Here is an 11,106-nt window from a genome sequence, read left to right on the forward strand (position 1 = left end):
GCCACCCTGTCCTTTTGTCCTGAAACTTTGGGCACTGTCCCATCCCTCTGTCCTGCACCTCTGGGCATGGCTCTGTCCTTCTGTCTTGCACCTCTGGGAATAACACTGTCCCTCTGTTCTGCACTTCTGTGTGCCACCCTGTCCTTTTGTCCTGAAACTTTGGGCACTGTCCCATCCCTCTGTCCTGCACCTCTGGGCATGGCTCTGTCCTTCTGTCTTGCACCTCTGGGAATAACACTGTCCCTCTGTTCTGCACTTCTGTGTGCCACCCTGTCCCTCTGTCCTGCACTTCTGTGTGTGCTGTCCTGTCCCTCTGTCCCACACCCCCGGGCAAACCCCCCCCACACACACCCCAGCCCTGCCAGGGGTGCCCAGCCCGCAGCAGGCCCTGCTTGCGGCCACCATCCAGCTGTTACCTGGCTTCCCAGATGTGACGGGCTGGCGCAGGGCGGGACCATCCTGTCCCTTTCCCTGTCCCTGTCCCTGCGCCGGCCCCGGTGCTGCGACAGCAGCTATTTCCAGCGCCCGGGCGTATTTGTACAAGCCGGGGAGGTCTGCACCCTGCAGCTGGGCGCCCGCCCCGCTCCCGGGGTGCCCCTGCCTGCCCGGGGGTCGCGGCTGCCCGAGATGCCCGGCGGTCACTGGCACTCAGGAAAAGCTGAGTAACAGAGGTGACTTATAAGAATGTCATTATCTATATTCCTGACTCGCTACCGCAGGAAAACAGGCTATTTTCATGCCCTGTGCGTGTGCAGAATTTAGCAGGCAGATAACTCCCGGCAGGCGGGAGATGCTTGGAGGGTTATTTCGGGCTGTGTTCCTTTCCAGTCGTTTTTTCTCGCATTTCTTTATTTTATTTCGCCACGCCAGGCTGTTTTTGCCTTGGCACGGACAGCGGGGGCCCCCGGGTTTTTTCCCCCCTCCCTCCTCTGGGTCTAAACATCAACTTTTCCACTATCGGCTCCGGGGGATATTTCAGGCAGTGGTAGCGTCATCCCGCAGACTTTTGATGTCACGGAGCTCCAGGGGCCCCACGAGGTTCCCAGCTCCGGCCGCGGGGGAGCCTGGGCTGCGGGGACCCCCACAGCGGGCGGGTGCTGATGAATTTGGGGGTCCCCGGGCAGGGACGGTTCCCTGCCCGCTCCCCATGGCTGGATGTCACCGTGGCCCTGTGGTTCACCCCGTGCTTGACATGGGGACAGGGGTTGCAGCCCATCACTGAGGTGTGGAGTTACAGTGCAGAGGGTGTATGTGGGCCCCATGCCCGCCCCAGGGAATGCCTGTCCCAGGGGGATGCCCACCCTGATGGGATACCTGTCCCAGTGGGATACCTGTCCCGGAGGGCTGCCCTTCCCAGGGATGCCCATCCTGGGGCTATCCCCATCCCGGGGCTATCCCCATCCCTGTGGGATGCTTATCCCAGGGGAAAGCCCATCCCAGGGGGATGCCCATCCTGGTGGGCTGCCCACCCCAGTGGGATGCCTACCCTGGTGGGATGCTCACCCTGGTGGGATGCCTGTCCTGGGAGGATGCCCACCCCGGCGGGATGCCCATCCCAGGGGGATACCCGTCCCAGTGGGATGCTCACCCTGGTGGGATGCCCATCCTAGTGGGATGCCTGTCCTGGAGGGATGCCCACCCCAGGGGGATGCCCATCCCAGGGGGATACCCATGCCAACGGGGCACCTGCCAGCTGCGAAACTGCGCCCCACCTTTACCATGGCCTTTCTCTGGCTGCAGCCAGACCCCACGCATGGGTGTGGGGCCGCGTGTGGGGCCAGTGGCCGATCCTGGCCCCCCCTGCCCCAGCCCCAATAACCTCAGTGCCCTCCCTGGCCCCCCTCCTCCCCCGGAGCCAAGGGGAGCCGTCAGCCCCGGCCGGGAGCGGTGATGGACGATGCTCATTCCCTGTCTGCCGTCTTGTACCTCCCGTGGCCGCTCCCAACGCCTGGCCCCAGCGGCACCAGCTCCACCGCCCCGGCAAATTCCAGCGCCGGGGATGCCGCAGCCCAGGTGCCATGGTGATGGGCGCCCCGGCCATGGGGATGGACGCCCCGGCCGGGAGCGGCGGCAGGGACAGCTGGGCTGGAGACGGGCACAGCGGGAGAAAGAAGAGGGTCTGCGGGGAGGGGATGATGGAGGGGAGGGCAGAGAAAAGGAGTAGGAGGATGGACAGACAGACGGCTGGAGGGGCTGATGGACATGGAATGGGGAGGTGAGTGGATGGAGAGGTGATAGACGGATGGACAGAGTGGATGGATGCGGGCAGCGGAGGGCAGCGGGGGCCGGCTGCCCAGCCCCGTGGTTTGGGGGACATTGCTCCCCCCTCCCCGTAGCTTGTCCCCTCCCTCCCCAGCCCCCCAGAAACAAATTGGGGCAGGAATGATAAAAATATATCCTTTATTCTTCTCTAAAGGCTATCAGTAAAACCTGTAACAAAGCATTATTATTATTATTAATTATTATTAATTATTATTATCTTTCATTATAAAAAACAGGGCCTGGGGCCAGCAAAGCGCAGGGTGGGGGCAGCATCAAACTGTCCACAATAAATATTTTATTTACAGTGAGAAAGGGGACCCCACAGAGCCAGAATGGCCGAGGAGGCAGCCGGGAAGGTGCGTGGCACCGAGCCCACCCAAGCTGGCTGCTGGCCCTGGGGCGGTCGCTCTACCTGGAATGGGACGGGGGTCCCTGGGGCGCAGCCACACGCCCACCCATGGGCACCTTCAATCCAGCTGGGCACCCGTCATGGGGGGTGGCGCAGACCCCCTCCGGGGCTGGGCAGGGTGGTCCCTGGGGGGCTCACAGGCACTCATGCAGCACCTGGGTGTTGGTGCAGTTCAGGCAGCTGACATGGCAGCACCAGTGGAAGGTGCAGTTGCAGCGCTCGGTGACGCGCTGGGTGCGCGTGCGGTACCCGCGCCCGCAGCACAGCAGCTCGCACCCATCCAGCCCCGGCGAGGAGCTGTTGCAGAAGCGCCCGGCTGTGCCCGCCGTTCCCGTCTTCCCGCTGTAGGTGCAGAAATTGGGTGACTTTTCAAAGTAGACGAGGTCATGGGGCGAGGGGGGTTTGTGAGCCGGGTTTTCGGGCTCCAGGTGATGCAGCTCGACCCGTGACGCCCGGTTGCTGCCCTTGTTGCCATAGATGACGCGGGAAGCGCCGTCGAAGCGGTCCTTCAGGACGTCACCCACGGCGCGGAAAGTGGGCAGCCGCATCCAGCACGTGCGGACGGTGCAGGAGCCTGACATGCCGTGGCACTTGCACTCCTGGCGCATCTCTGAGAAGACCGTCTGCAAGGTGGGGGGGGGGACGGACATGGGGTGCAGTGAGCAGCCTGGGACCCCCCTGGGGACCACCGTGCTCCCTCACCCCACCTCCCTGCAGCATCACATCATACTCAGCCTGCCCAAAGCCAGGCAAGACACCCCTCTCCAACAGTTCCCAACCCTTGCATGGGGACAGGCTGGGGGTCTTGGTGTCCATCCCCGTGTCCCCCCCCCGGTGTTGCCCGTGGCCCCCCATGTCCTCACCATGCGCCCGGCCTCGTTGTTATGCAGGTTCATGAGGAAGCGCAGGTCGCGGCCCTTCTCACTGGAGTCCACAAACTCCCTCCCAAAGAGGCGCCCGAAGTCGATGTTGTCGCTGCAGCCCCCCCAGTGCCAGTCAGGCCCCCCGGGACCGCGGCGCCGGTAGTCACAGGTGCAGGACTCGATGGAGCCCTCCGAGCAGGACCGTGCCACCGAATGCGTGACGCCGGCGCTGGTGATGGCGAAGATGAACGCCGTCTCCCGGCAGCCTGAGAAGGGGAGCGGGGCCTCAGGGTGCTGCCGGGATGGGGAGGGGGCACCCATCGGCACCCTCAACCCACAGCCACAACGGGCTGGGGATGGGTTGGGGGCTGGTGATGCCCCGTGGTGAACCGGGGGTGCTTTGCCAAGCATCCTGGCTCGGGGGTGCCGTGGAGGGGGTCCGGGGAACCCCGCACTGCCTCCCACCGCCCCGCAGCCTCACCCCGGTTGACGATTTTGCCGAAGATATTGGGACCCTGGGAGGTGGGGCAGTTCCAGCGGCGGTTGCGGAATTGCCACTTGCACTCCTTGATGGCGGTCTGGAGGCCGGAGCTGACGCTGTGCAGGATGCCGGGGTTCTGGCGGATCAGCTTGCGTTGCTTGCGGCTCAGCAGCTGCAGGCTGGGGTCCAGCACCAGCTGCACATTCTTGGAGTCGGTCAGCAGGTTGGTGGACGAGGCCACGTTGATGATGCCCCTGCGGCACAAGCGGGGACGACGATCACCGGGGAGGGATCCCCGACATCCCGCTCCCCACCTCAACCCTCCCGGGGGGGTGGCGGGGGGGGGGAGCCTGACCCGGTTCCTCTCTGCTACTGGAGCATCCTCCTCCCCGGGCATCCCCAGCAGCCGGCTCCCACCTGGGGGTCACAGCTCCATGTCACATACCCCCCCCCCAGTTGCACCTGTGCACCCCATCCTTGGGTATGGGGCAGCCACCATCGGTGCCAACCCCTCTCTCCCCCCCCAACCCCTTCCGTGCCCCGGTGCCGGTACCGGTGGACTCACCACCACCTCCCGCTGTTGTTCACCGCCAGCGTGTTGGAGAGGGAGGAGAGGGCCAGAGCCCAGAGCGCCCGGAGCGCCAGCCCCAGCGCGGCGGTTCTCATGGCTCCGGCACCGGGAGGCCCCGGCAAAGTGCGCGGGCGAGCGGCCGCCGGGGTATTTATGGTGCCGCGGAGCCCCCGGCCCGGCCGCTACATCCACGCGTGTTTCCGGACGCGCGGGGCGCGGGTAGGGCGGGCGGCTCCGATGAAGGCGGCCGTGGGAAGAAACGGGGAGCGCCGGGCGGACGAACCGGCACCGACGCCGGCACCGGGCTGCCAAACCGGTGCCCGGTGTCCGAGGTGCGGCGTCGGGAGTGCGGTGCCCGGCGCTCCCTCGCCGGTCCCTGGAGCGCGGCGTCGGGCTGTCCGTCCGCGGTACCCCCCGTACCGGTACTCGGCTGTGTCCGTGAGCTGTACCCGGTCCCGGTATTCGGTACCCGGTCCCGGTGCTCGTTGCTCCGTGGGCGGTACCCGTCGACTCCCCGGGGAGACGGGTACGGTTGGACTCGGTTCAGTACGGTGGGTGCGCAGCGCTCAGCACCCGGGAGCATCTTCCAGCCCCTTCCCTCTTATAGGGGCGGCGCGGAGGGTCCCCATGGGCCGGTCCCACCGAGCGGGGCCTCCCCGCGTCCTCGCCCTAACAATGGGGAGCGGCGGAGCCGCGGCACCTCTTATGGGGCGGCCGGAGCGGCGGCGGCGCCGGGCCTGTCCGTCACGGCCCGGATTAGCCCGGCGGGTGGCTGCTCCCCGGCCCCGTGCCCAGAGAACGGCCGGAGAGGGGGGGGACACACACACGACGGGAGGGGGGGGCGGGGGGGACCGGCAACCCCCCCCCCCCTCCCCGCCACGCCCGGCCCCGCCGCCCCGCGTACACGCTCTACCGGCCCCGGGATAACCGGTAGGGTCTGGGAGAGCTCCCGGTGCGAGGAGGAGCAGGTCCTGGAATAGTCCGGGATAGTTCCCGGCGCACGGAGGGAGCGGGGGACGGGGATAACCTGGGATCTCCCGGGATAGCCCGGGGGAGTGGAGTGTGACGGGATTTCCCGGGATAGCCCCGGGCGCACGGGAGGGGCAGAGGCCCGGGACAGCCCGGGGCGCACAGGGGGACCACGGTCCCGGGACAGACCGGGGACACCGTCCCGGGACAGCCCAGGTTTGGGGGGGGACGGGGGACGGCGGACGTGCAGCCCCCTCCCGGACCGCGGGACCTGCGGGGCTGTCCCGGTCCCCGGTGCCGGTCCGGAGCCCCCGGCCCGCCTGTCCCGGTCGGTGCCCGGTGAGACGGGGCGGCCGCGTCCTCTCGGGGCCGGGCCGGGCCGGTTGCGGACGAAACCGAACGGCCACCGACACTGCACCCCGGGGACCCCCTCCCGCCCCGCGAAGGTGCCCGTGGGCGTCCACGATATTTGTAACCCCCGTGGGTACGACACGGCCCCGGGGAGCCCGGCCTGGGCCAGCACCGAGCGTCGGAGGGAGGAACGGGGGGGGCGGGGAGAGGGATGGACCGGGGGGAGACGGATAGAGGGAGGGATGGAGGGAAGGGCTGGAGGGGGTTAAGGGGTGGCGGGGGGGGGCTGACGTGCCCACGGTCAGGCCACGGTGACAGCGGACCGGTGCTGACACGCGTCTCGGCGGGGGGACGGACGAGGGTCTGTCCCTGTTGTCCCCCGCTCGGGGTGGGGTGGGGGGGCACGGTTGGGCGGGTGTGAAGTCTCCGGTGCGGGGCCGGGGGGGGGGGTAATCCCCCCGCGGCGTTTCCCCGGACCAGTCATGCGGGGCCGGATTAGCCCCCCCTCACCCGTCACGGCCCGGGGCCGCCGCTCCCGATTTCAATTCAACGACGGACAAAGCCCCGGGGGGGGGGGAGGAACGGGGACGGAGGAGGGAGGGGGGGGGTCGCCTCGCACCGGGCACCCCCCCACACACCCGTACATCACCCCCTCCCCCGACCCGGGAGGTGACCGGGGACCGCCCCGGGGTTTGCTCCAGCCCGGCGGCTCCCGCCCCGGTTCCCGGCCGGGCCAGGCGGTGTCCGCGCCCTCGGGCCGCCGCCCCGTCGGGGCTCCCGGGGCTGAGGTCAGCGGCCGCGGGGAGGCCCCGGGGCGCGGCCGGGAGGGCCCTGCCCGGGGCCGTGCCACCAACGGCGGGGCCCAAAAACGACCCCCCCACCCCCCCCACCCCGCGTGCCGCTCCGTCCCCGGACCCCCCCGCCACCCCGGTGCCCCCCGCTTCCCCCCCCCCCCCCCTGCTGCCGCCACGCAACTCAACGGCGGCCCCGGGGGGAGCGATGCTCGGGAACCGGCACCCCCCCCACACCCCCCCCACCCCCCCGGCCCCGGGGTGTCCGCGGGAGCCCGGCGGCGCGGAGCGGCTCCCGCAGCCGTCGGGGCGGCCGGTACTGCCGGTGTCCCCGGATCGTCCGTCCTTACCTGCCCGGGGCGGGGGGGGGAAGGGGGAGAACGGGGGACCGCTCGTCCCGTTCCGTCCCGTCGCACCGAGCAAGGATGGAGGGACGGATGGAGGGACGCGGGGGTGGAAGGACGGACGGGCGGACAGCAGGACGGACGGACGGCGGGACGGACGGAGGGACGGACGGACAGCGGGACAGCTGGGCGGATCGAGAGACGGGGGGGGGGAAAGGAGGAAGGGGGGGGGCGGGAGCCGGGGGTGCCCCGCACCCGTTGTCAGTCCCTGCCCGGTCCGTGAGCACCGGGACGGCCTCGGTACCGCCGGTACCGCGGGGGGCGGGGGGCTCCAGCCTGGCCTGGGGTCGGGACCCCTGTGCGGGGGGAGGGGGAAGCACCCCTGGGACCCCCATGCGGTTATTGGGGGTCCCCTGCCTCCCCCGTGTAGCCCAGGGCACCCCCCTCCTCACCATGCCCCCCCTCCCCCGGACGGTGCTCTGCCCCCCCCCCCCCCCATCCCGGTACTCAGCCACCGGGACCCCCCCCCGGTCCCCTCCCCACCATCACACCCCCCCCCCCCCGCACTGCTGCAGCCGCTGCCATGGAAACGGCTCGCGGCTCTCGCGAGCTCGCCGCCCCCCCCCCGCCTGCCCCCCCCCTCCGCCTTCCCCGCGCGCGCCCCCGGGCCCGGTGCGGGGGGCGGGCGGGCGGGGGGGGGCGGGAAGCGGGCATAGGGGTTGGGGGGGGGGGCCGGGGGACACACCGGGCGCTCTCGCGAGATCGGCGCGATCGGGCCTCCGCTTCCGGCGGCGGGAGCGGTGCAGAGTCAGCTGCGGGCGGGGGGCGCCACCGGTACCGGCACCAGGTGCGGGGAAATGGGGGGGGGGTGTCCGCACCGGGAGGGGGGGGGGGGGTCTGGGGTGTTGTGTATGAGTGGGTGCACTGCACCGGGGGGAGGGGGGGTACCGCACCGGTGGGGGGGTGGAGGGGGCGCGGGGGGGGTGTACGGTATGTTGGGGGTGCGGAGAACCGGAGCGGGGGGGGGGGGGGATTGTACCGGGGAGGGGTGATGCGGTGCAGCGGGAGGGGCTCGGGGTACCGGAGGGGGGGGGGGGCGGTGCGGCGGGCGGGGGCGGGGGGCGATGCGGCGGGGGGGGGGGGAGCAGTGCAGTGCGGGGGGGGTGGTGGAGATTTGGGGGTGCGCTGCAATCCGGGGGGGGGGAGAGGTGCGTTGGAGGGGTGCAGTGTGAGCGGGGGTGGGTGGCTACCGTCTCCGAGGGGGGGGCCGGGAATTCGGGGAGCGTCGCGCCGAGGGGCTGCGGGGGGGGGGGCGCGGGGGCGGGTGGCAGCCCACGGCCGGGAGGGGCGTGCTGCGGTGTCGTCGTCCCCCCCCCGCGCCTTGCCGGGGAGGCTGCAGAGCTGGGGGGGGGGGGCTGTGTTTGGGCTGGGGGGCACAGGGGGGGTGTCAGGGCTGGGGTGGGGGCTGCGGTCCAGCCGAGGAGGGGTCTGTGCCTCAGTTTCCCCCAGTGCAGAGCCCTGGCCTGTCCCCTTGGAGGGTGCAGTGTGAGGGGGGGGGCACATCCCCAGCACGGCCTCCCCCCACCCCGTTGAGCTGCATGGAGGGGCAGCCCCCATGGAGCGTGTGGGCCCGTCCTTGGACCCCCACCCGGGATCCCCTGAAGCCCTTGAATCCCCCCAGGCCATGGGGGTCCCCAATCCCCGCAGTTCCCCAGAGCGCAGGGGATCCCTGGAGCCCCGCAGCCTGCCCCCACCTCCCACCCCCAGTTCTCAGGGCCACCCCCCCACCCCAGCACCTGCCCTGTGCCCCCGCAGGATCCGGCCTCGCCTGCGGACGGAGCCAGCGCCGCCGTCACCATGGGCAACATCTTTGGGAACCTGCTGAAGAGCCTGATTGGAAAGAAGGAGATGCGGATCCTGATGGTGGGGCTGGACGCCGCCGGGAAGACCACCATCCTCTACAAGCTGAAGCTGGGGGAGATCGTCACCACCATCCCCACCATAGGTGTGCAAAGCGGGAGGCAGGGGGGGGCACTGGGCAGGGACCCCTCGCCATCAGGGCTCCTTGAGAGGGGGCTCGCGGCCCCACGTGCCTCAGTTTCCCTCTGCTGTCGCTTCCCGCAGGGTTCAACGTGGAGACGGTGGAGTACAAGAACATCAGCTTCACCGTGTGGGACGTGGGTGGGCAGGACAAGATCCGACCCCTCTGGCGGCATTACTTCCAAAACACCCAGGGTAGGTCATCCCCCCCCCGCTGCCGGGGTCGCAATGGTGGGACGAGGCTTGCCGGGGAGCAGGGCAGCCGTGGGGCCGGCCGAATCCTGCGCTCCCAGCAGCATCCGCTCGCTGTCCCCAGGGCTGATCTTCGTGGTGGACAGCAACGACCGGGAGCGGGTGAACGAGGCGCGGGAGGAGCTGATGCGGATGCTGGCAGAGGACGAGCTGCGGGACGCCGTCCTCCTCGTCTTCGCCAACAAGCAGGTGGGTCTGGGGTGGGGGGGTGGGGGCAGCCCCCATGGCAGGGCTGGGACCATCCCTGGGGCATCGGGGCTGGTGTCTGGGTGCCCGGGGCAGGAGCATGCCCATCCCCGGGGTGTCGGGGCTGATATCTAGCAACGCCCGTGACAGGACCATGCCTATGCGTGTGGCGTCGAGGCTGGTGTCTGAGACACCTCGTGGCAGGACCTCGTCCATCCCTGTGGCGTCGGGGCTGCCATTAAACAGCCCCTGTGGCGGGGCTCTGCCCATCCCCGTGGCATCAGGGCTGGTGTTTAATACTCCCTCTGGCCGGACCATGCCTGTCCCCATGGCATCAAGGCCTTGGTGTCTCACATCCCCATGGCAGGCCGGTGCTACTCCCCGCAGCACGAGGGCTGGCGCCAGCCCCTGTGGTGGTATAGTGCCCATCCCCGTGGCATCGGGGCTGGCATCAGCCCCCACGGCAGCATGACGCCCATCCCCGCGGCGTCGGGGCCGGCGCGTGACCCCGTCTCTGCCCTAGGACCTGCCCAACGCCATGAACGCGGCGGAGATCACGGACAAGCTGGGGCTGCATTCCCTGCGCCACCGTAACTGGTACATCCAGGCCACCTGTGCCACCAGTGGGGACGGGCTCTACGAGGGCCTCGACTGGCTCGCCAACCAGCTCAAGAACAAGAAGTGAGCAGGCGGCCGCCGGCCCCGGCCCCCACCCCGTACCCCCAGCCCCCCCCCCGGGGCTGTGCCAGGCCCCCCCCGGATGCCCCCTCCCCGCCCCGGTTGGGTTTTGCTTTCTTCTGGCACCGGTTGCTGTGGGGTTTTTCGCCTTTTTTTGGGGTCTCCTCGGTTCCCCTCGGATCTCGTGTGTGCGTGCGTGGAAATATAGCTATATATAACGTATTTGGGGGGGCGGGGGCAGAGCCCCGGGGAGCGGGACGGGGGACGGGGGCCGCCCGGGCGCTGCCCTGCCCGGGGGGGCCATGCCAGGGCACCCCGTCCCCGTGCATGTCCCTGCACCCCTCGCCTTCCTCTGGACCAAATGTGGGGGCAGTGGGGCCGCAGGGGGCATTTGGGACCATACACACCTCCTCCTCCTCCCCCCCCCAGCACACCCTCCTGACCCTGTGTGCCCCCTGGGGGTCCCACACGTCCCCGGTCCCCCCATGTCACTTCGAGGCAGGTCTCCTCCCCGCAGCGCGACCCCCACGGGGAGAGGCACAGGGCTGCCGGGACCCCCACGGTCCCTGTGGCCGTGTGTCCCCCCCCCTACTCCAGCCGCCTGCACCCCAACCCCATGCCAGCATAGTGATTGTATGTCCCTGCCCCTCACGGATGGACGGACAGACGGCCCCGTACTGTACCCCCCCCCCCCCGGCACCGTATTTATACCCCCGGTCTGTGCTTGGTGTGACGTGTCGCTGCGGCTCTGCCCCGTCTGGGAACGTGTGTACTCGCCCCCCCTCCGCGCCTGAGACGGTGGGTGACCCCCGGCCCCCCCTTGGATATTAAACATGTTTTATGTAGCGCTGCCCCACGGCTCTTCTTCCGCAGCCCCCCCCCCCCCCGCCCCGGCACAGGGGTCCTGCG

The 11,106-nt window shown here is 69.9% G+C and overlaps 2 protein-coding genes across 3 annotated transcripts; one reads left to right on the plus strand and one right to left on the minus strand.

Moving 5' to 3' along the window:
• Positions 1-2,418: 2,418 nt before the first annotated feature.
• Positions 2,419-5,356, minus strand: WNT1 (Wnt family member 1). 2 transcript variants are annotated; one of them, XM_069806147.1, is made up of 4 exons: positions 4,581-5,356; positions 4,016-4,269; positions 3,535-3,800; positions 2,420-3,294 (listed from the first exon to the last, which is right to left on the minus strand). In XM_069806147.1, exons 1-4 carry the CDS (start codon positions 4,679-4,681, stop codon positions 2,806-2,808), a joined length of 1,110 nt encoding a protein of 369 aa, XP_069662248.1. In that variant the 5' UTR covers positions 4,682-5,356; the 3' UTR covers positions 2,420-2,805. The 2 variants fall into 2 exon arrangements, with proteins under 2 accessions (XP_069662247.1, XP_069662248.1); XM_069806146.1 differs by lacking the exon at positions 4,581-5,356 and having other exon boundaries at positions 2,419-3,294; positions 4,016-4,489.
• A 2,392-nt stretch (positions 5,357-7,748) lies between these two features.
• Positions 7,749-11,042, plus strand: ARF3 (ARF GTPase 3). The gene is made up of 5 exons (XM_069806149.1): positions 7,749-7,888; positions 8,857-9,046; positions 9,166-9,276; positions 9,398-9,522; positions 10,043-11,042. The coding sequence occupies exons 2-5, from the start codon at positions 8,899-8,901 to the stop codon at positions 10,202-10,204; spliced, it is 546 nt and encodes a 181-aa protein (XP_069662250.1). The 5' UTR covers positions 7,749-7,888; positions 8,857-8,898; the 3' UTR covers positions 10,205-11,042.
• Positions 11,043-11,106: the final 64 nt, after the last annotated feature.

The sequence above is a fragment of the Haliaeetus albicilla genome, chromosome 18 (assembly GCF_947461875.1).
Source record: "Haliaeetus albicilla chromosome 18, bHalAlb1.1, whole genome shotgun sequence".
Lineage (NCBI taxonomy): Eukaryota > Metazoa > Chordata > Aves > Accipitriformes > Accipitridae > Haliaeetus > Haliaeetus albicilla.

Excerpts from the sequence above, each read along its gene's own strand:
- WNT1 (XM_069806146.1), bottom strand. The coding sequence starts at position 4,412 with ATGCCCGGGGAGGAGGATGCTCCAGTAGCAGAGAGGAACCGGGTCAGG. Across the intron at positions 3,801-4,015 it reads CGGCAAAATCGTCAACCGGG|GCTGCCGGGAGACGGCGTTC; the intron begins GTGAGGCTGCGG and ends TCCCCTTCTCAG. Across the intron at positions 3,295-3,534 it reads ACAACGAGGCCGGGCGCATG|ACGGTCTTCTCAGAGATGCG; the intron begins GTGAGGACATGG and ends CCCACCTTGCAG.
- ARF3 (XM_069806149.1), top strand. The coding sequence starts at position 8,899 with ATGGGCAACATCTTTGGGAACCTGCTGAAGAGCCTGATTGGAAAGAAG. Across the intron at positions 9,277-9,397 it reads TTACTTCCAAAACACCCAGG|GGCTGATCTTCGTGGTGGAC; the intron begins GTAGGTCATCCC and ends CGCTGTCCCCAG. Across the intron at positions 9,523-10,042 it reads TCGTCTTCGCCAACAAGCAG|GACCTGCCCAACGCCATGAA; the intron begins GTGGGTCTGGGG and ends TCTCTGCCCTAG.